Genomic DNA, 24,632 nt, shown 5'->3' on the forward strand with positions numbered 1-24,632 from the left:
TGAAAATAAAAGCTAGGAGCCAACTAAGTACAGGGGGAAGCTATTTGTCTATAATATTCCTGTGAATTTAGCTCAGGGTTGCTTACTGCCCAAAAGCTTAGCTCCTTTTCGCTTTTGATTCAGGTTAACACCCAGTAAAAGCAACAGGAGCATGCCTGGGTAAGGAATAAATAATAGACCCAGCTATCTGCATTTTGATCTGTGGAGAGTAACCCCCTATTTATTCTGTATTTATAAGTAGGTATTGTAAGTGAAATGTTTAGCCTAAGCTTTTCCTTGCTGCATTCTCCACACATGGCTTAATATTGACCAACTGTTGTCTTTCAATCCACTTCATGTTAAGAGATTAAGAGGTTTTTCCAATTTACTTGGTGGTTTTGGGATATGGCTATATATATCCTAGAGAGAATCGAAGTAGTTGGAGATCCTGTTCATGATTGTGGCCCCAGACGAGTTTGTATCAAAGCTTCAGTAGCTGATAAGCTAGTTTAATATCCTGTTCCTAGGAAATGGTTGTTGAGTGTACGAAGAATTTATTTAATAACTTACATTGTGCCTAGTGGGAAAAAGTCTGAGGTGAAAACAAGTGACAACTGAAGATCCCACCCTATAAACATTTGAATGAATTCTGTTCACATAGCAGTGACCAGAAAAAAAATGCAGTGTTAACTGGTGAAATTAACTGTGAATATAATGTAAGTCTTACCATGAAAAATTACTAGACTTTATAAGATATTCTGATAAAGTCATATCAAACAAATGCAAGCAGAAGCCTTCATAACAAATTTTGTGTGATAAAAGCAAAGATACATACAGAATTATGTGATCAGAATTAACGATAACATTAGTCATTATTTGTTACAAATGTCCATACAACAGATATCTTTGCATGTTATTTACACATCTACTTTTGATAACAGTTTCGTTGCCCATGCAGTATTGAATTTTAATCTAATATAGAAGTCAAAAACAAGTTGAGAAATGTCATATGTACTTTCTACCAGTCAGAGCTCTTGTGCAGAAACGTTGGCAGATTTTTAAGCTGAAAACGTAATTAGAATATAATTAAAGGTATGTTATTTTTAAGGAGAAAACAGATCATTGCTGAAAGGATTGTGAAGTACCAAAGGTAACATCAAGGCCTAATCTAAATGCAGATTGGTTTAATTTATGTAATCAGATGTTCTAGTAGGATTACCTCTATGAAAAAGGTGCGGTGGTAATAATGCAAATACATAATGCCATTGCACTCTTTTTCCAGTTAAAAAAATCTGTACTTTTCCGTCTATATCCAGCAGAAAAAAAAGGTTAGCAAAGCCCAAATCAAGGTAAAGTTAAATTTAGGAATTTTTATTTTATATTTTTTTATATTTGTTATAAACTGCAACGTTCTGTGATCCTTGCTTAAGTTGCATTCTCCCAAAGGCAGATGTATCATTATTTTTAGTGTGAGATTTGGTAGAGGAAAATGGCTAAATCAAAGGTTAAACTAGATGCAAAAAAAAAAAAAAAAAATAATAGCCCAAAAGAAATTTAGCAGTCCCATCCTGTTTGTAGATACTTTTCATAATGTGTGTTCAAATCTTGGCTTGGCTTATTTAGAATAACTTGTCTGAAGATTTTTCCATGGTAGTTGGAATACTTGATGCAGGTAGATGCTTTTTCATTTGTAGACTGTTATATTTTAAGACTGTATCCTCTCAGTCTCTTTGCGCAGAAGTTGAGTAATATCACAATCCAACTGGTGTCTCTGCTTGAGTTGCCCTAATTTGCAGAGCTGATCTAGAAAAAAGGGTTTCTTTAATGAAAAAATGCAGGCTTAAACCCTAGGATTCTGCATTGGTGAGGCTGTAATGTGTGGTCTAATGATAGTGTGGAAAGCACACGTTTTTGTTTGAAGTTGGATTAGTGCAGGCAAACAGGTGCTAATCAGATCATAATAAAATAGCACCGAAGGGGCTTTGGAGCTTTATGCTACTATGTTTTCAAAACATCACAGAAACTTTAGTAGTTGGTTCAGTAACACTACATGAAAGCTTAACGGGTAAGTGCAGTCCCTTATGTTTGAATCTCTCTTCTTAATACCCGCACCAAGGGGCACATCTTTAAGATACTTTGTGAAGTTTTGGCAGATAACTGTTAATGCTGCTGTTGCAAAGAGAAAAACTTGGATGTTTGGAAGAATGTGACTGTATTAATTAAATCCATGTCTAAGCATACTAACATAACCAGTTAGCACAGTAAAAACAAGTTAATTTTAAAAAAATCACAATATGATCTTGTATTTCTTAAAGTAGAATACTTACCTAATTTGTTTGATGTTTCAGAATAAAAAATAAATTAAATATATATATAAGTGTATATATATATAAATATATATATATATATAAGGCAATGGTTTTCCAGTGGATTGTTTTACTTCACCTCTATATCTTTTGAACCTTCCTTACACTTTTGCCACATGCCTCACAAGTGCTTATTTTCTAATCCTGGCAGTGAGTAGGTTGCAGATGACTTCCTATCCTTTTTCACAGTGAGGGAAGAAAATCCCCGCAGTACATATTTAGAAGTCTCTCAAAGGAGATTGAAAAATACTAAAAGCTTCCTCATCCCTTCCATCTCCCTACCCAAAGAACAACTCAGGATCTCTCCTGAGTTCCCTGGATAGCTGAAAGCTCTGGAGAGGAAAAGATAGTAAAGGCATTTTAGTATGACAAGTATTTTAAAATCACAAATATTCTAAACTTTCTTTGCTTTACCCAGCAGCTACTGGTTGCTACTATATATTAGACCGTGCTGGGTATAATCCATATATGAAAACACTATTACTGTTTCCTTTCCAGCTGTTAGTTGTAGGTCACCGTATATCTCATTAGGACAACTTTTTTTCTCAAAGTCTTCATTCACGAATTAAAAGCAAAGGGAGAGGGATAAGGCTGTTGTTAGATTCTTTTCTTAAAACAATGCATATTTGGTGACCCTGCTTAGGATGTTTAGTTCCTCTTAATATGAAAATATAGCAATGAGTAAATGTCTGTGTTTTTACATTGTATTCCATTTGTATTGATGGTCTCAGTTACTCTGGCTATACAGTCAGAGTAACTGACTGAGAGTCACTTCACTTCTACACATACCGTTCTTCTTGGGAGTTATTTCATTTCTACGTGTACCTTATATAAAATACACCAAGGCTTGCAGAGCTTGATACTTTAGGAGCTTGATCTCTGTTTAAGGAACTGGAACTGTATTTTCTTCATTTAGAAATGTTTGGATAGTTGTTCTGTCTTAATTGGAATTGTAGAGTCTACTGGAAAATGAGAAAGAGTCTATAAAGAGGGTTAGTAAATGCTTGTTGACAGAAACAAAGCCTGATGTTTGAGAGGTTGATGGCCCCTCAGCACACTGATTGAGGGGTCATCGGTATAGCAAGACACTACTTGATAATCACTTGTGTAATGAGTGGCATCACAGAGGGACAGGAGTTGGGACTTACCTTCATATTCTCACCATAAAAGCTTACAAGGTTGTGAAAATTTAGATTCCAAAAGTTTCAGTTGAATCTGGTTATTGAAGTTGAAGACTCTGGCTATTTTATGCAGAACATACAAGAGTTTTCACCTAATTACTCTGCTATGTTCATGCAATTATACAGACAAAAAGCAGAGTCTCCATCTGCATGCTGATAGAGCCAGTGATGGAGGGGTAATGCTGGAATTTTTTTTCTCTGTTTCAAATTTGAATGTCATTAGTTAGGATCATCTTGATTACAATAATGCCAGTTACCTTCCACAACAGGTCACTCTTTAACTTGTAGGCAGTCTGGGTCTTATTAGCTTAGATCCCTGATTTGTTTCCTTAAATTTAGGTGCTCTCATATGAAAACCTGGAAGTATGAACATGACAAGGATTACCATACAGTACTTAATGTGACAGTGTGCAGGGTCCTTAGAGATTGGCTAGGGTACCTGGATATTTTTAGTTTGAATAGGAAAATACTATGCTACATTATCCAGAAATCCTCCTTGAGGTGTCAAACACCGGCAAACCGATCCACTTTCAAGTTTTGTCTTAATTTAGAAACCAGTTTTGCACAGCAAATCAGCCTTTCCTAAAACCTGAATTGAAGTTGCTGTATGTACAGTATACGCTTCCGTTGCTTATAAGTACAAAAACTCAGTATCATTGGAGTCATTATTGAAATTCAAAAGCAAAAAAGTAACAAATACTTCTTTATGAAGATTCAAATAATGGAAAATACCTACTTGTGGTCTTTTTGATTAAATCAGTCCTACGTGTGTAAAGTCATCTTTGGCTGGCACTTCGCCTGTGGTTCAGGGGATTATACCCCGACTGCAGTGACTCATGGCTGGATTATCTTTTAAATCCTAAAAAGCTGCTGTGACTGCATAAGGCAAGATTTTGTTTCTGGTAGAAGTCAGAAATCTGTAAAAGAACGTGGTGAATGCTATTACTAGATAGAATCAGTGGTCTCTCTAGGACAGCATCCCATCTCTGTCAATGGCAAATGTCAGAACTTTCAGGGGAAGGTAAAAAACTTCTAAGTCAACAATATTTCAGCCAAGTTTCCTCCACAGTGGCTAGCAGTTAGTGACTAGTCTAGGCCTACTTCATGAGGATTTCAGTTTTTTTCCCCAGTTATTCCTTTAGCTACCTAAAGAAACTGATGGATACTTTATTGTTCATATTCATGATTGTACAAGCAACAAAACCAGACAGTCTCTCACTTTTTTCCTTCTCTAAGTATTATTCTCTGACAAGCAGTTTCACACATCATGTTGGAAGATATCTATTTACTATTATTTTAAAAATGTGCCTCTTCATTTCACTAAATGTTTTTGGGTAAAGGGAGTAGAAAAGAACGTTCTTTAACACTGTGTCTTGTTTTACATGTCTACAACTTTCCCTCATGTTCATCCATCGTAGCAAGCTAGGACAGCACAAAATATCCTAACCTGCTTCAGTACTTGTCATATGGAGGGACATGGCAGAGGATCTTCACATCCTTAGTCTTTTTGCTGGCTGTCTTTGCTCACTCGTTAGTGACGTACCCTTTTTTTGTAGCCTTAGTAACAGTAACTGTTCCCCAGGGGTTTTTTTTCTTTTTTTTTTAATAAGAGGTAAGGCAACAAAAATAGTTCCAGAATTATGTCAGTGGAGGCACTGGGGCCAGACTTGGATTCGGCCAACAAATGGTGCCAATTGAGCAGGTCTCCTGGAGACTGATGACTTTTCACTCAGTGAAATAACCTGCCCCTTACTAAAATGTAATAATTTTCTGTAAGATTTTTTTAACAGAAGCAATGCCTTTTCCATGTGTTATCTCAAATTACAAATATATTGGTGCTGATAATTATTTCCATATATATATTATCATGTCCTACAAGGCCTGTAATTTCCTTTGACCTAAGCTGTAGTTTGATACATTATTTGATCAGCGCTCTTAGTGAGTCATTTTATCCATATGTATTTAGTTAATTGGTTATTTTTCTCCCCGCCCATGTTTATATATAATATACTCTACAAAGGAAAAGGAAATCTGACTGCTTGCAGCTGAGTCTAGTAAAAGAGCAATTAGGTTCTATCAGAGCCAGCAGCTGTCTGTAATGAATTCTGAATTAAAATTATGAGTGAAGAAAAGAATCCAGCCATCTGCAGGAAATGTGAAAATATTTTTATAACCCAATAGCTGAATTCTGGAAAGGGGTATCTCTGAGATTTCCCAGCTGTACCTACAGTAAATTCCGGAATATCCATGGACACACAGTATACTGGAACACATTGCATCAACTTGGCTACCCAGCATATTTGGCTAACTTCGAACAGGCTGTATTTTTATCTAAAGTAATCAGCATGAAAGCCTCTTTAAATCATCTCCCTGTGTCTCTAGAAGTAAAACGCAGCTTTAAAAATAGTTCTGTTATCTTTTTGTGGAGGCTTTCCAATCAGTATTCTGCCCTGAATATTAATCTTTCTTCATTTTTCATACTTTTATAGACTTATTTCAGGGTCTCATCACTTGTTATCAGATTTTGTGAATGACTGCTGTTCCAAGTGAATCCTGCATTGTGGTGCCTATTTTTTTTTTCTGTTACCTGAATTTTAAAAATACTTTTAATTTCTGAAAAATTATCGTAATACAATACAAGCCCATTTTACAGTTACTTTCAAACTTCTACACCAAAACCCCCATGATTTTCATAACAGCTTGTCCACAGTATTTGCTCCTAAGGTTCAAAACTCCTGCAAAAAAGAAAGAGATTAGTGTCCAACCTCTAAATGACAAATTGTGATTAAAAAATGTGAAATTCTTAGTGGTATTAACCTCTCACAACCTGATTTTCTACTATATTGCATGGAATTTAGGCTTGTATAAAAACTGCTGAGGTTAAAGGAAAGAAACATCAGAAATAGTACCAGTAACCAAGCTCTTCAGCTGTCAGTGGAGTATTGTCAGAGATATTGAAAAGGGTGTTTATTCTTTTCACTACTAGGTCTAAGAAAACAGAGGCCTAGCAAGAGCCTTGATATGAGCTCATCAGAGAAGCCTGATAGTTTTTTGTTCTCTGTTTTCTGCTCTGTAACATCTCACTGCATTATTACTGTTTTGTAACCATTTCAATTCAAACCAAATCTAAGATGGCAAGATCATGTTTGTCTCATCCTCCGAATGTATCCTCTAGATATATCAGTTCTTCACAGAAAAGGAAAAGACATCTTGAGGTGGAGATCCAAAACACTAGGTCTGCTACTAAAGTCCCACCAGCTTCAAGTTTGAGGACTAATTTCTGGTAATTTCCAAGTTTTCAAAGTAGGGAAAAAAAAAAAAAGGGAAAAAAAGGAATTTATAATTTATAGAGTCCATTTAATTTAATTTAGGTCTTTGAACTGTGATTGGTGCAAAAAAAAAGCCAGTGAGGACTGAGGAGAGCTGGTACTGGTTTCTTTTTTGCATTGTGCTTGCCAGATGAAATACTGTGTCCAGATGATAATCTAGGACATCACCACTGTTTTGTCAGTGTAAAACCCAAGCATAACAAACGGCAAGTGGTAGTGTTCTAACTAGAAAACAGGGATGCTGAGGACAGTCGGTGTTAAGAAAAAGAAACAAATGTTGACCACAACAGAGGTACAAACACCTAGAATCAGGGAGGCGTCCAGAAGGACTCTGAAACTAGAAAGCACCTTAGTGTTCAGCAAGTACTTTCGCAGTCATCCTGTTATTCAGTACTGCAGAACATTCTTCCCATTCTTCCCATTTCCCAATCCAGAAATGCAGAACATTTCTTCCCACCTTCTTTAATTCATTTTCAGATAGCATCAGTTCACCTTCCTGTTTCCAACACAGATAGGGCAATAGCTCTTCTACATATTCCACGTGAAAGTGTAATCAAAGCACAGAAATATGCAAAAGTACAAAACAACTCCTCAAAATGTTCCACCAAATGCAAAACAGGTCGAAATGCAAAGAAAGCAAGGAATAGTTGTTAGCAGTAAGCAGCATAGTTTCTGGTTGTTGACTTCTTTGCTGTACTGTAATCTTCACTTCTATTTATTGATGATAGGACCACAGTGTACTTCCTCTCATGGATTACTCAGAAGTATCATTTTCTGTATTTACTACAGCTGTTCATGCATAGATCTATCTTTAATTGAAGGTAACGAGTCACAGTATGATGTGTTTTCAAAATTAACCTCAAAATACATTCTCTTTCTAAACAGTTTCACTAAATTCTATTTTAGTAAATTTTAGATCTTTGTTTATTGATATGCATAATGACGAGGATGCTTTGTGAATGCATTCTACAGTACAAAGTACAAATATACACTGAATCTCAACAAATCTCACAGAGAAGATATATTTAGGATAGTTAGTCTTTGATGGTAAATCCAGAAAGCAGTACACTGAATATATAAGATTGTATTTAGAGAAGCAGGAAAATAAGAAAGAGGATATCTTGAGAACTGGATTAATTTTGAAATAAAAAATCACAGTAAATCCTTGTGCACAGATAAAACAGTACAGAGAAATATTTAATTCTAATTTTTTTTCTTTATGTATCTGAGTAATTGAAGAAATCAGGTGATATAGTGATTTATAGTAAGGTGTATATATAAAAATCCTCTATGAAAAGCAGGATTATGGCATGTATTGCTATATAAAATCAACAATCAACTCTGAAGGGAAAAAGAGATAAGAAAAAGCAGTGGTATGAAAAAGGGTTGATGAACTTTTCAGTTGTCATGTTATGTAATTTCTGCTATATTCCATCTCACAAGCAGAACAACAAGAGATCTTTTTTTCACCAACAATTAACGATTTCGGGAAAGAAACAGGCAGAAGTACTCTGACATTCTGTCCCTTTTAAGGAAGAAAAAGCAAGGATCAGAAATAGTACTGTCCCTTTTCAATGGCATAGTTCCTAAAAGTGTCAGGTTCTCAAAGGCAGAAGTGTTGATTGAAAGGAAGAGGTCTAGATGATCTGATTAACAGATGCGGGGTGTGGAATGCTTGTACTTTCTTTAAGTATGTGGGACTGTGAGACCTATTCTAGGCAGCGCGTTTAAGCTTCTCTCCCAGGACATGTCTAGAATGTTGTTTTCTTAGAATGCCTATCCAGCAAAGTCTAATAAAAGGATTTCTGTAGGACAAGTTGTGTCCATAACTCGTTGGTTAATAACCCTTAATGGATCCTTTCATCCATTAATTTCTTTTTGCCATCCATGGTATTCTGCAACAATGAGTTTCACAATTTAATTATGTACTACATGAAAAACTACTTCCTGTTTGTTTTAAATTCTCTGTCTCATTATTTCATTTCATGATCCTATTTCTTGTGTTACAAGTGAAAAAGGAATAGTCATTTTTTTTTCACACTGTCCACATAATGCATAGTTTTATGCTCTTCTTTCATATCTCCCTTTCTCTTGAGTCTTCTGTGTTATCCAGTTTGGTTAGCCTCCCCTTCATACATTGCCATCCTCTTTGACAACATAAAGTTGTTTCTTTAACCTTATGATATCTCTACCATTCTTGAGAAGGGACACACTGCTTGTCATGGAGGTGAAAGCAAGGGCAGCCCTTTGGCCTGCAAAATGGTCTCATAATGGCATTCATGGGAAAATTTACAGAAACTTTCAGTAAATTGGGGTTTCTCAGGGTGGTAAAAGAATGAATGAGTGTGAGACTGAATAAGGATATCACACAAAATCTTTCCAATCCTACAGAAACCTCCTAAATCTAATTGCAGTGCAAAAATGTAACTTCAGGTAAATGGCTGTCGCATTTTAAAAGTGTGCTCAGAGATTACCTGTGGCTGTAATATTTGTGGTTTCAGATCTTACTTTCCTTCACTGCATTACTTTACTGAACTACTTATATATCTTTCACTTTCATCATGCAACATAGTACATCTTCCTCCACTGATAACACTTAAATTATTTCTAATACTTGTGAGCTATCAGTTAGTGGAGTTGGTCTTTACAATGTGTACTTCCACAACTACGTTCCTGTATTGCTTTGAAGCTGTATAGGAGTCCTTCTGCATTTCTGTACAGTGTTGGCTAATGACAGACCTGGATTTAAAGTCTGGTGAGAGGATTTGAACTGCTGCAATGGAATGTCCTTGTTAGAAGTGTCTCTTAAAATGTTTTTCTTTCGTTTAGTTGAATATTATTAATGCTACATTTTTATCCTGCATGGAAAACTCAGCTTTTAAAATTATTTTAATAAACAATTATTCCCTGTACATGGGATTTGTTAAGGAAATTTTGTGGAGTTTTTGTTCTGTATGTTTTAATATTTGACAGTTTGTGTGTTTGTGTTCATGATACAATCTGGTAAAACAGTTTTTTGTGCTTGATCTCTCCAGAGCTGAATTTAGGATTAGATTAAGAACAGATTTTCTTCCTGAACATTATTACACTTCTTCAATCGCATATTACAAAAAAATTGGCTTAAATCTGGGGCAGTTATTTTTGAAGAATTTATGGTAATGGTAGAATTCTAAGAACATACAGACTGAAAGGAAAATCTTCATAAAGCTCAGTAAAGGAAGAAAGATCTAAGGCTGACTTTTGATTTTTGAGCCTTCTATGCTTTTGCCAGCTAGCTGTGAAAACTCTGGGGAGCTCTAGACTGAGCTTTGTCTACTTGTAGTGAAATCTCCTGTTTTCTGATTTTTTTTCTCTTGGTCATTTTAAGAAGCTTTATATGACCTCAATGACAAATATGGTTGCATCCATGCATACCTTAGAGATAAAGAATATGCAATGGCTAAAATCTTTTGTTTGGTGAAGCGTTATACCTAAAAATATGTCATATACCATACTTGATTACTCGTATCTGACCATAACCACAGTGAGAAGAAAAGAAACTCATTGTGCACTTGCAGATCAATTCTCAAAGGTCTCTTATAAGCTGGTACCAGAATTCTTGAAGCAGTCCGGTATCTCTTCTAAAACGAAATTTAAGTTTACTTCTTTGCACAAGGTCTTTATGCTGTTCCAGTCAGATGTATCCCTTCAAAAGGATGTTCAATGATTTCATAAGGGGCTCTTTGCTGCTTCTTGGATGAAGGGGTGATTTTCAACTGTGTTCTAATTTCCTAACAGGAAAAGAAGAAAATAATCTAAATATTATCCTTGTTGGAACTACTACAGGATCTCTGTAGGATTGGAATCTTAATCATATAAAGTTCCTCAGTAAAATATAGGCATTTTTATATGTTTGCCATATCAAAAGCAATTTTATGTACTTTCAGTTCATAAATGCAAGCTTCATTCAATCTGGAACTGCAATATTCAATAAAATTTTCCCCTGATATGAGTCAAAAATGTCCTAAATGATTTTCGGTCCATATTTTACTGTCTTTGCTTCCAATTAAATGATCTGTGAATACTGGCAATTACACTGCCTTCCTTTGCCAAATCACTGAAGTATCAGTAAAGGGTCATCATTTAAACAGCTACAAATTAATCACAAAAGCCAACCTTTAACACATCCATACAGTGATTTTAATGTAAAATGGCCCTCTTATGCCTCTTAATTTTTCTTTTTGTGAATTGCAGCTGTATTGCATCACAGGACATTAAACATGTTTCAGCTCATGGGACTGAGTCAGGCATGTTTTTAGAAATTGAAAACAAATGTTATAATAGGATAAATGATAATATTTGAAGCAATAACAGTTTCCCAGTAGGCATGCCTATTTAAGAGATTGCTTAGGTTTTCAGCTTGTAAACGTAACAGTATCTTTCACTAGCTGAAGTGACAGAATATTTTTTTAAATTCTACGTTTGACAGTAATACTAAAAGATGCAAACTAAAAGGGCAAGAAAGTCAATAACAAGTGTAGAACTAATTTATGAAATTATTCTCGTTAGCTGAATTATGATCTTTAGAAGAAAGTAGATAGGAAATTTTTTTTGATGTTTCAGTGGCAAATTAGTGAGGATTCAAACTGCATGGCTTCCTAGCAGTGTATCAGTAGCATATTAAGAAGTCTGTATGAGCGCAGAAGAGAAGGAGAAACAGGGGATAAAGATAGGATAGTTTCTTGTTCTTGTATAGGAAGCTGTTGGATTTTGGAGATAGAAGCTGTGTAGGGGCAAAGAGGAAGGAAGTTAAAATATTCATAGCATTGGTTTCATTTTTACCTGGAAACCAAAACAGGTAGCCTGGTAGAAACGCGGCCCATTTATAATTGGCAGAGTTGGAATGTCCTGGACACCTTAAGGTAGTAAAATATCTTGCTGGATAAAATGATCCAGAGAGAAGTGTCTCAGGAGCCCAGTGGAGCCAAATGCCTGAATAAATTTAGCCCTTCTATCCTTATCATGAAAACATGGTGCATTGCATTGGTGCAATGGTGTCATGATCTCCACAACCTCTGCATAAACCTGTAAACTAGCAAATATCTTCTGTGGTACAGTATGCTAATAACTATTCCTCTTTGAGTTCGCTCATGGGAAGAGTAAGTATGTAAATGATAATACAAGATGTGAAGAGAAGAAATGAAAACTGCTCATTCCGGCTGAAAATGCAAGCTTTTAACCTGGTTGGAATTTTGCAGTTGTGGTATGTAGGTATCAGTGAACCTTTTAAGGTTTGATCTGAAAAATGGCGCATCCAGTTAAAAACACGGTGCTGGAACATTAATTTTTTAATACATGATAGGAAAGAGAACCATATTGTAAGCTTCTGAGAACATCTGCAGTGTCAAACCTTCTTATTTCTCAGTTGGTCAGCACTTGTTAGGCTGACAAAAACTGAACGTGAAGAGGCACTGTTTAAGGAATGTTTTAAAACTTTTTATAAACCAGTCTGACATACAAACATGTGCTACTTGTAGTGATTTCATAGAATCATAGAACGTGTTGGGTTGGAAGGGACCTTTAAAGGCCATCTAGTCCAATCCCCCTGCAGTAAGCAGGGACATCTTTAACTAGATCAGATTGCCCAGAGCCTCATCAAGCCTGGCCTTGAATGTCTCCAGGGATGGGGCCTCCACCACCTCTCTGGGCAACCTGTTCCAGTGTCTCACCACCCTCATTGTAAAGAACTTCTTCCTAATGTCTAATCTAAACCTACCCTGCTCTAGTTTAAAGCCATTGCCCCTTGTCCTATTGCTACATGCCCTTGCAAACAGCCCCTCCCCAGCTTTCTTACAGGCCCCCTTCAGGTACTGGAAGGCCGCTATAAAGTGTCCCCAGAGCCTTCTCTTCTCCAGGCTGAACAACCCCAACTCTCTCAGCCTGTCTTCATAGCAGAGGTGCTCCAGCCCTCGGATCATCCTTGTGGCCCTCCTCTGGACCCAGTCCAACAGGTCTATGTCCTGCTTGTGCTGAGGGCTCCAGAGCTGGACACAGTACTCCAGGTGGGGTCTCACCAGAGCAAGTAGAGGGGGAGAATCCCCTCTCTCGATCTGCTGGCCATGGTTCTTTTGATGCAACCCAGGATGCAATTGGTCTTCTGGGCTGCGAGTGCATATTGTTGTCTCATGTCCAGATTTTCATCCACCAGTACCCCCGAGTCCATTTCCACAGGGCTGTTCTCTATGACATCATCCCCCAGCCTGTATTGATAAAGACGATTGTCCTGACCCAAGCGCAGGACTTTGCACTTGGCCGTGTTGAACTTCATGAGTTCATAAGGTTTCTTTGCAATCAAAAAAAAAAGCAACAGTGAGACAATTTTTTGAGTTTTTCTCCATCATTATTACCAACATTATGGTTACTAAGGAGCTTATGTTATACAAGGTAAATGAACTCCCATTTAGCTAGGATAGTCATCATTTCATTTGTCTGTGTATTTTCTTTCTCTACAACTCCCATTAATCAATATCATTGACTGGTAAATTTTCTTAAGCTCAGAATATTGATTAATTCTTGTCAGAGTGGCATCTAAGAAAGTTGAGATTGATGCATTTTGTCCGCTAGCAGAAGTCCTCAGCTGCTTGAAGGGGATCTGTGTCTGGGAAGAGTAACTGGGGGCAGGAACACATGATTAAGAATATGTAAATACAGAATCTTAGAAACAAAACTTACTGCATATGAGATTAAAACACCTTTCTGCTCTGTACTTCTTTCTGTTTTGATTATAAGTAAATGCAGTTTGCTGGTAACTGTCGAATATTCCTAAAGTGTCATGCAAGAAATAAAGGCTTACCCTTAATTATTGATTTCAGCATGGACTTATGATATTTAATATCTCATGAAAATATAGGAACTATGAGAAGATTTTTGTTTTTATATAACTGTCCTCTAGAAGCTGAGTTGTAATTTTTTTTCTTTCTATGTCTCTTCAAAAAATGGCAGTTTGTGGTGTTCTTAAATATCCTTAACTTAGATAATGTCAGGGTCTTGAGGGTTTATAAACTCTTTGTTGCTTACTACACTATCTACTGCATTTTGTGTCACTAACTGAAAACAGTTAAGCATTTAGAAGGCCAGAAACTATCATTCATTGTCACAGACATGATGTCATCCTGGATATAAAAATGATACAAAAAAAACATTATATTTTACAATTGTGCTTTATACAGCTACATGTATGCAAATAGTTGAAACAAAACTTCATCAAGCACAGTCATATACATGGCTGTAAAAAGACAATCATCCATCTGAAGATTTAATTGAGTACAGCTGATGTCCAAACGTCTCCATAAAAGAATTCCTGTAGAGATTTTAGGGAACAGGGCTTCATTTGGCATACAAGTTGCATATTCAGACCTTCAGTATATTTTATGGTCTTCTGTATTCTGTAGTCTTTGTCACATTCCTTCTACATCATTCCTGTTCAGTTATGCCAAATCTGTAATAACGCATCATGTGTGACTAATGGTAATCACATCAAGGTGAGAGCTGTAAGTCTCTTTTTCCTCTCCTGATTGCATAACATTGTCCTCAGGAGCTATTAAAGGTAGTCCATGCATGTAACAGACACCACCTTCAAGACAGGGAGGGAATGACTGAAAATCCTTGAAAGTCTGGCACATTTCGACAGCAGGTATCATAAAAATAAGCTGCTGTTAAGTAGGTCTATTACTGAGACAGGTTTAATTCTCTTAGATCCAACTGAATATTTCAAGATCAAGGTTTATTCCTGTGCCAAGCTCACAGTAGCTGACCTATGTCTTCTTCTACCCTCAAGTCACACCAATGAGGGGAAAGCAACTCTGTAGCTCAGAGTTGTTCCTGAGGAATCCCTTACTCTGCAGTACTGAGAAGTAGTAGTTTCTTTGACCGCAACAGGATTGATGTGACTTCGCTTCAGCTCCTGCCTAAAACCAACAACTGACTTCACTGAGAACCTGTAAGGAAGCACTAACTTTACCTTTGCCTGAAAAATATTACTCACACAGTCTGGACATTATTCAATGCTGTGATTTCAAGCTTTGTCTTTAAGCATATTTTAGTACTTTTATCATCTGTCCTTTGTAATAATGTGATAACTGAGCATCCTGATCCAGGAGCTGGCCATTCCAGATCTTTCTTATATTTTCCTAGAGATGCAAGACAGACATTGAAGTGCGCAGCAGGGGGTTTTCCCAGCCTGCAGCTAACTAGGCATCTAACATCTAACTAGGCATGGTTCTGCGTTGCAAAGAATAACAGTATGGCCAGGCAAAATGAAAAAGCAAAGGACAGAAAAACTGTATTAATAGGAGCCCTGTTGACAGAGTTGTGGGAGGAATAGAAAGTTTACCTCCAAAGCATGAGAGAAATATGTAAGGCTTATTTTCTGTAACATTATTGTTTGCCAATAAATTCACCTCTGTAAACAGAATAGCAGCAACAGCATTTAATGAGTTAGAAATCATGCTACAAATAAAGCCTGTCTTCTTAGAGGATTCATCATCTTCAGTAATTTCCATTTTTAAGAACACATATTTCTAGAGCATGTTACAATATGTTTTATTTCTATTATAGTCAATTCTGAAACTGCAAGATGCAAAGATCTTGTATAAAAACATTCCACGTTCTCAATTGCTTTTAATAGGTGTTAAAGTAGTTTACTTATTTCAGGGCACCAATCTCTTTCATAAAAACTGATGTTCGAATTCAGAAAAATGTGCTGTTCAAATCAGTGTTATGAAACTTTAGAACTTGAATTCCATAAAAGTAAGTACAATGCATGAAACAGACTTTCATGTTTTCCCTCCTGTGTTCATTTCTTTTAGTGCTGGAGTCGGCAGGACTGGCTGTTTCATTGTGATAGATGCCATGTTAGAGAGAATAAAGCATGAAAAGACTGTAGATATTTATGGCCACGTAACTCTAATGAGAGCGCAGAGGAATTACATGGTTCAAACTGAGGACCAATACATCTTTATCCACGATGCACTGCTGGAAGCAGTGACATGTGGAAATACCGAAGTGCCAGCCAGAAACCTGTATGCATATATCCAGAAGCTGACACAGATAGAAACAGGCGAGAATGTCACAGGAATGGAACTGGAATTTAAGGTACTTGGATTTTATGTTGTGGGGAACCAAAAGCAAATGTTGTAACACTTAATGCTGCTCTGTCCTCCAGCGGTTGTTTCTAGTAATCAAAAGATAAGACACTGGCAGGCAAAAATTTTAAATTAGGAAGATGATCCTTTGAAAAATTTACAATTCTGTCTTCAGTTGGTGACCAGACAAGAACCATTCAATGAGGGTGGTTTAAACCTGCTGTTCCTTTATTGTTTCAATAGCTTGAAATGTGTATTTGTGTAACTGTTTAATACTCAAATTTGTCCATATAGGTTAATAGAGCAGACATTAAACTTTTATAAGATATTAAAGGAAGCTTTACAAATATTTAGGTAATGCAATAGAATATCAAAAAGTAAGCATCTGAAATTGAAATTATTCGTTAATGGATAATGAGCAGAGATCATAAAATCTGATTGTGTCATTTGTTTTTGTTATACCTGCGCTTAATTCTTTTAATTTATTTTCAACAGCGTCTTGCTAGCTCTAAGGCTCACACTTCAAGATTCATCAGTGCCAATCTTCCATGTAATAAATTCAAAAATCGCCTTGTCAATATTATGCCATATGAGTCTACAAGGGTATGCTTGCAGCCAATCCGAGGAGTAGAAGGCTCTGATTATATCAATGCCAGTTTCATTGATGGATACAGGTACTAATGTTAATGTGTTCTCATGTAGACTGTTTTAAAAGTTTACAAACTTATTTATGTAATTATATTAAAAATAACAAAATTTAGTATTGAAATTTAGTATTGTTTATTATGTGTGTGTGCCACGTTCTGTTGTGTGGTTTTTTAAATATTAATAAAAGGTTTAGATTTTCAGCTATCATAATCAATACAGGAAAATTCTGTAAATGACATAAAGTCTTAAATGTTTTATTTTTACCTACCTTTAAACCACTGAGAACTTCCAATATGTTTTACATGCTGAAAGTTACTGAGATTTTAAGAACATTCATGATTCACAACTATTCTTAAAAAGGTACATAGAAATAACATACAGGAGGTACAGTCTCTGTGTCAAGGTGATAACCTACGATCTTGGAACACTGATTAAGACTAGACCTAGCTGCCAAAAGCATTTTATACATAAACAGTTATGTAGCCCACCAGCATCTTCATGACAACATGGGGCAATATGCCCTCAGCTGAATTAAGCATCTGGTAGAAAAAGGCATGAAGGACAAGTGGTATAGTTTCCCTAAGGCAGTTTAGCTGTACCTGAGTATCCATATCCACAGAGATAATTTTCTGAGCCTCTGCTCATAATTGGAAACAACCTCTATCTCCTCTGTCACCCAGAAGGGTGTTTCTGTTGATTGAAAGAAGCAAAAACAACATGAACTGGACATCATCTTATAAAGCTGCTGATACAGAAGCTTTTAACAGCTTGGTGGTAGCTTCCGTTAGTAGGATATTTAGACCTGGAAGTGCAGTGCATTCCATTCCTGAATTTTCTTCCTGCCTTACTTTTGCTGGAGGCATCAGACTGTTGAAAAGGAGTTAATAAAGAAAATGCTGGATGCTATAATTCCTAAACTTAATAGATTGTTAAACAGTTATTTCTACAAAATGAACCAGCACAACTAAGTGTTTCTAAAGTGCTTTTTACAGCACACAAGATTGATCTATTAGACTTGCATTAAAATTTAAATAATAATGATAAAGTAATATATCATAATATTAACACAGTAATTTCCCTCTCAAAGTTCTAAAAATAAAAAGCCATAGTTTGATTAAGTAATCATAATAAGGTTCTAATGTGCTTATTATTAATAGTATATAACTTTTTCCCTCTAGATAATGTTTACATATGAACAGAGACATTTGTATCAACTCACTTTTTTGATTAAAAATATTTTTCTTAATTTACTTTTTTTTTCAACATAGACAACAAAAAGCTTACATAGCTACACAGGGTCCTTTAGCAGAAACAACTGAAGACTTCTGGAGAATGCTCTGGGAGCACAATTCTACAATTGTGGTCATGCTCACTAAGCTACGAGAAATGGGCAGAGTAAGTACTGCTGTAACATTCCTTTGCTGAAATGTTTGTTATAATCATTTTTTATTAAAATATTTAATTGTTATGGGGATTTCTAAAGGTAAAGTCGAGGATTTAGGTTCCTTCTCCTTTTGAAATATTGGTGGCATAGTTAATCACCATGTGTAAGGTTTTCCAGTCTGTAGGTGTGTTGCAATAGACAAGCTAGTCATGGCATTTTATTGTGATTATTGAGATACAGCAACTGAGTTTGCATGTTGATGTTCCGAAATATGCAGAGAGAGCGTTGCTGTCTATTAAAAAATAAAGATTTCTTATTTGGAAACTTCACTTTTGCAGCGCCTCTTTTAACAATGTTAAAAGAAAGTGTGGTAATTTTGAGATCTGAATGTCTTCTGTGTGTTCATAGTGCTGAACTTTAAAGTTCCAGCATCCAGTTTACAATCCTAAACTCATTCAAGTGGTGCTTTGTGTAATGGAAAGAACAAAGCAGTTTACTACTTGGACAGGATTACATCAAAATAAAGCTGGTATGTGATGAGTGAAGTCTGAGTCAGGCCATGTATCTAGGGAACAGAGATGATTCAGGATATGGACAGTGGATGCAGAAATAGAGTCTTGACTGAGGCCGGGGGGACTTGCTTCAACAGGGAAGAAGAAAGAAAACCGAAGGTGGCCTCAAGTTTTAAATTCCATTCTGTATTGAAAATTAAGCTTGGGATAGCTCTTGTCACTCATAAACAATAGAACTGAGCAGAAATATAAACGAGTTCAGACGTACAACAACCAGAGAGAACCGCTTTGCAATGCAATATTGAAGATCATTTTTTATTCTAGGTGTGGAACTTCATGTTCACAGCAAGACAAACAGTTCATTTTCCTGTCACTGATGGCACTTTCCATGAGTATTACACTTATCTGAGTAAAAATGGTTTTATACTAGTTTATGGTAGTGGTCTTGAGTAGCAGGAAATGTATTTTGCTTTGTTATTTTGTAGGAAAAATGCCACCAGTACTGGCCTGCAGAGCGCTCAGCCAGATACCAGTATTTTGTAGTAGATCCAATGGCAGAATACAACATGCCACAGTATATTCTGAGGGAATTCAAGGTTACAGATGCAAGGGTAAGTTAACATAGCATTACACTAGTTCACATAAGTTTAAAAGAAAATGTCAGTTTCTTTCTTTTCCTCTGTTTTTTTTTTAATTTTTATTATTATTAGAAAAACCCTAGGGGTGTACTTTCTACAAGTAATAAACAAATAACAGAGTTATTATTAAATGAATGGGATCTGTGTGTAAGAACAATTTACTTCATTCAGATCTAACATCTGGGCAGCACAACTTTGTAAAGTTCTGAATAACTGTTTGTACCACAAAACATTAGATGATTTGAGGACCATTCTCCCTTTCTTCCTCATCTCCCCCTTGATCATTTTTTGGGGCAATTTTTGTCACTTACAGCTGTAACTATGTTTTTTCCACCACCCTCTAGGCTGAGTGCGTATGAAGGTTAATACATTGAGATTTAAAAACTGCAAAGCAAATAGCATTCGTAAGAAAAGCTTGACAAGCTTTGCACATTATAATTTGATTTTTGGCACAGCATATTTTCATCACTCTTGTATATCTGCAGAGTAGATACATGCAGCTGTGACCCTAGCATCCTCATTTTCATACTGCATTTCTTATTTGAATTTCTGAGTCCAAAATTGAGCAGTGATATAAGATCAAATGTGCATAAATTTTAAATATATATGTGGCATTTCTCAGACTTTTGATTTCTAGCACTTTAGTCTGCATGGCAAGAAAAATTACTGACAGCCTCCATTTCTGTAAGCACTGTAGAATACTGTTTGTTCAGGCAAAACAGCAGGACATACTGTCCAGGAATAACATGAGTGATTACTCAGAGTTGCCAGTCAGCATACAAAATATTAGACTTTCCCATAGTTAGACTGCTTCTTTTAATGTTATCTTCAAGTAAAATTAGGTACTACTGGTAATTAGATGGACAGTATTTTCACTGACCCAAGTCAGCATAGGAACATTGTAATTTTGCAAATGAGACTTAGGTGTGTGTTTTTGAGAAGAAACTGTAGACACACTGGATCTGATTTTCATTCTATTTGAAATCTAGTAAGGACCACATGACTCATAGCTTCTTTAACCTATTTGTGTTTAACAAAAGTGGAGAATAAGAGGCTCCTAAATTCAGTCTTTAGCCACACTTGTAAGCATAGACAGTCAAAGCCAATTTCACCACAATTGTGCTGGTAGTTTTCCTAGATCATCTATTAAAGATCTCTTCCATCTCAAACTGGAAGAGGTCTTGTGTGACATAGTTCACCAAGCTCAGATCACAAAATAACAAGGAAGACAAAAAAGCCACAGATGTAGTTGAAGTGTCTGAAAACAGTATATATTTCAAAAAGGTTTTGTCAAGAGTTTATAATGAACTAGGATATTTATGAAAGTTCTCTTTACTTATAGCTAACAAACAAGTAAACAGTCTGAAAGGGTTGAATAACTCGATTTGCAAAAGTAGTTTTATTAGACCTGATATTAATTCATCCGTTTCCAAAAGTGCCAAGCATACATACACCTTGGCATTCCTGTTGTGATATTTTACCATCACACGTCATTGCTTCTCCAATTTTGAAAATCTCTTTACCTTGATGGTCCAAATTTTGTTGAAAAATTGTGTTGAAAAAAAAGCTCACGGGGCCATCTTAAATTTTCTAGATGTGCTGGGAAACTATAGCTCCTTCCAAATTTACTAGAAGTGGTGGGTACTACTTACCAAAATGTACATTATAGTTTTCCTGTAGTTAGGCTTTTATGGCTGTCCCACCCAGTAATTGAGATCATCTAACTAAATTGTTGTAGTCAAAGAAGAGGAAATGATGCAGTGCTTGTAACCAGCCTCTCTCCCTCTTATCTCCAAAACCGTCTGTAACGTTAGAACACCATCCGTGCTCTGGTAGACCCAGAGACAAGAAAAGAAGCACACTGCCTTTATAGGTGTCAGCAGCAAGTGTCTGGTGTAGAACACTCTGTTATTTCTGAAACTGAGCTGTGAATTGTTGTAAGGTGAAATTGACCTCTGTAAGTCTTTCAGTCTGCTACTTCTGAGTGCTTTATACTCACTTTCTCTGTAAACTCCAGAGGTCAATATGATGGGGCAGTGTCATTTAAGGCTAAACTATTAGTGATGACTGTAAGAGTGTATTATAAATTGTACAGCCTTATCAAAAGACAATTGAATATCCCCTGTGAGGAGCAAGAAATCCAAACAGTCAGCCAATCAATAAGGCGATACATTAAAAGCTCTCTGCTCCACGTAGGGATCTGAAAGTTCAAATTTTGATAACTAACTGTGCAAACTGTCATAACATTAGAAAGTAAAGATTTTAATAAAATTTGGCATTTGTATTTGGACTGCTATAGGCAAGCACCTACTTAAAAGAAAGCAGCACTACTTATAATGTCAGTAGCAGAGGGAACTGTGTAAGAAATTGCAGATCAGTTCCCAATATGTTTGAAAGCTAGTCTAACATCAGACCAACTAATTTTACTTCTATGCTCATGAAATAACATTAAACAACAGAAGTTACTGCCATTAAAACTAAATAAGAACAGTTTTCACAGATTTGCACTGGATTATTGAGTTATTACAGTCACGAAATACACCAATACAGTTGCTTTAGACACACTTGGAAACCAAATATTTACCATCAAATCTATTTTGCACATAGAAATTTGTGGTCTTTCCAATGACACCCTAGATTCAAGTAAAGCATCATCTTTCTTATCTTATCTACCCCTAAAAAGTTACTGTTATTCTAGCATAATTCCTATCAGGATCAGAAGTTGCTGAAGAGCTTCCATCTCCTTAACCAACATGTTGCAAGTGAGTCAGACTTAAGGCTTTCTTTCTTTAATTTAGAAGAATGGGAGGTTATTTTGGAGGTAATCAACCTATTATTTTCTCTTCTTGATTAATTAATTCCATATGCCTAAGGCTGTCTGAAGGATGTAATTTCATTATATCTTCTTGAGGGAAAATGGAATCACAGAGACATTATGAGAGAAGTCTGCATTAACAAAATGCCATTTTGGTAGGAAATATTTAGTTCTTTCTGTTGATGCCCACAAGGAATAAAATAGGGTAAATGTTTTCTAACAGATTTTTTTTTTTTACAAGTGGGTAAAAACATTCCACAGAAATAGACTACAAAATTGTCACAGTTGTCTAGTGGGAATATAATAGCTAGTAAGTGTATGTGTGTCCTCTCATGGAGCAGTGGCTGGCACACACCCCCATCTTCTGTTTTCCTTATTCATCTGAGACATGGGAGGCAAAACGCCACAGTACTAGAGGAAACATAAAATCAAAGTATTAGCTTTTCCTTTGGTGATTTTTAAAATCACTTTCATTTAATTTCAAAGGTCTGTAATAGATGAGTGCTTGTGGTAGAGGGACAAAAAAAAAACAGAAATAAAGGATTTTTCTTGTCCTCCAGCTTAACTAGTTGTTTTTGGGGGGGATCTCCTATAATCATTTCTATTTTTCATGAGTTTCACTTAGTACAAGACCATTTCGAAGACATGGCACAGTGGGTGCTTAGGAAACAACATGTCCAGAGGCACTAGTTCACATCAGTAGCTCATGTACCATGCTTTTATGCCCATGTTTTCAAACATTTCAGCTGTGCAGATTGACAGTGTCAAAATCATCAAGAACAATGTTTGAAAATTCAGAATAAATTTACTTCATCCATTTGTATTTTTTCTATTTATGTGTCCTGACCATTTATACATTAAATAGGCATCAGCAGAAGCTGGCATTTAGTACTTTCAGTGGCTTCCATCTAAAAATAACCATGCTGTGGTGTTCTGCAGTTTTAAACAATCCTATTAGTATTCCTAACCAAAGGGAAGGAACAGCTTCAGCCACCTTGTTTTGAGAGAGGAAGCCTTTCTTCTCAATTTTTGACTGAGTTCAAGCTATTAGTGAATGAAATTATCATGATTGAAGAGAAGTTTATCGTTTGTTAAACAACTGGCTTCTCTTGACCCATCTTCTTCCAGGAAAATGTCCACCTCATAGAAAGCACCATAGAAAGATATCATCTGCAAAGAGGGCAATGACTAAACGATTCTTATCAGTGAAGATATTCCTGCCATGCAGTAGATGAGCATATCTATGAAATGGAAAGTCAGATTGGATGGCCTTATTCTACCTGCTCTATATTTAAAGGAATTTACAGTCCGCAGGATTCGAAACATAACTTACCAAAAAATTGTATAACCTGGTGAGATTGTTACATCGTTAGCCTCATATACGCTTTTTACACAGGCAGAATGTCAGACAGCTCTTGTATCCTGTGCAGAAGGGAATCTATGCAATGTTGTTAATGAAACTGCACTTCTGGGCCAATGTCCAAAAGCACCAGCCAGTACTGCGATTGAAAGAGTCTTCATAAATGTGATCTTAGCCTACCTCTTCTCAATGTCCTTGTTTTGTGATTGTCTTTCTGGTTGTTGGCTGACTGACTTTCAGCCACTGGAACGTGCTTTTGGGATACATTATTTGTGTCTTTTGTTAAAGGATGGCCAGTCCCGAACAGTGAGGCAGTTCCAGTTCACTGACTGGCCAGAACAAGGAGTGCCAAAGTCTGGAGAAGGATTTATTGACTTCATAGGCCAAGTGCATAAAACAAAAGAGCAGTTTGGTCAGGATGGACCAATTTCTGTTCATTGCAGGTAAGTAAGCAAAGCCTCAAAACAACTCATGTGCAGATTTGTTTTTTTCTGAAGTTGATTGCTGATTGCAATGAAGGTGTATATGTAAATGGAATTTCATAGGTGAACTATCAGAAAATGTAATCAAATAGAAGATCAAAAAAGGAACACATAGGACTGCTTTACAAAACAGAAACTGTTCTATGATATCCCACTTACACAGAAAAGGTTCTTCTGAAGCACATGGAGGCGCATGATTTTTGTTTCATTTAAAAATATCTCTAGTGCAATCTGGTCAATGCTACGCACACAAAGCAGCAGGAAGAGCCTTATCACAGGCTGCTATATCTGATATATTTTTTCCACTGGTAATTAAAAGTGAGGCTCTTACTTTAGTGGGAATTATTTGCTGTAAACAAGCTAGTTACACCTCAGTAGTGTATTAGTATTAATCAAGGTAAGACAAATAAAAATAGTAACTATCTCAAGAAAGGGAACAGAGTAGAAAGCGGTGTTTAGAAACTTTGTCAGTCAAAGGTTTGGATTTGTGAGTTGGATCATTGAGGTTTGGATTGGTGAGTTCTAACTTCAGAATGTTATGCCTATTTTTTGATGTGATGACTTCCCTTAATTCTTTTACAATTGATATGCAGATGAAAACAGCCTGCAGGGCATGCAGGAATAATCCATGGTGGGCTTTTTTAATATTCTTGCATTTTTTATTTATTTTCTTTACAGTATTCTAGAGTCTCTAGCAGATGGCCAAAAATAATATCTTTATCTTCTATCTCTTATTTAATAAATTGTTTTCTATAAATTCCATTAGGATTTCAGATACTCATTTTTGCAACATTAAATTATTTTTGGTAGATTAAA

At 36.1% G+C, this 24,632-nt stretch overlaps 1 protein-coding gene across 50 annotated transcripts in view; it reads left to right on the forward strand.

Moving 5' to 3' along the window:
- The window catches only part of PTPRD (protein tyrosine phosphatase receptor type D), a 1,281,778-nt gene that overhangs the window by 1,242,336 nt on the left and 14,810 nt on the right, over positions 1-24,632 (forward strand). For all 50 annotated transcript variants that reach the window (XM_063321198.1, XM_063321199.1, XM_063321203.1 and 47 more), the window contains 5 exons: positions 15,702-15,987; positions 16,473-16,651; positions 17,894-18,020; positions 19,007-19,132; positions 23,623-23,777. In XM_063321198.1, coding sequence (XP_063177268.1) covers positions 15,702-15,987; positions 16,473-16,651; positions 17,894-18,020; positions 19,007-19,132; positions 23,623-23,777 — 873 coding nt within the window. The remainder of the gene's footprint in view (positions 1-15,701; positions 15,988-16,472; positions 16,652-17,893; positions 18,021-19,006; positions 19,133-23,622; positions 23,778-24,632) is intronic.

The sequence above is a fragment of the Chroicocephalus ridibundus genome, chromosome Z (assembly GCF_963924245.1).
Source record: "Chroicocephalus ridibundus chromosome Z, bChrRid1.1, whole genome shotgun sequence".
NCBI classification, from domain to species: domain Eukaryota; kingdom Metazoa; phylum Chordata; class Aves; order Charadriiformes; family Laridae; genus Chroicocephalus; species Chroicocephalus ridibundus.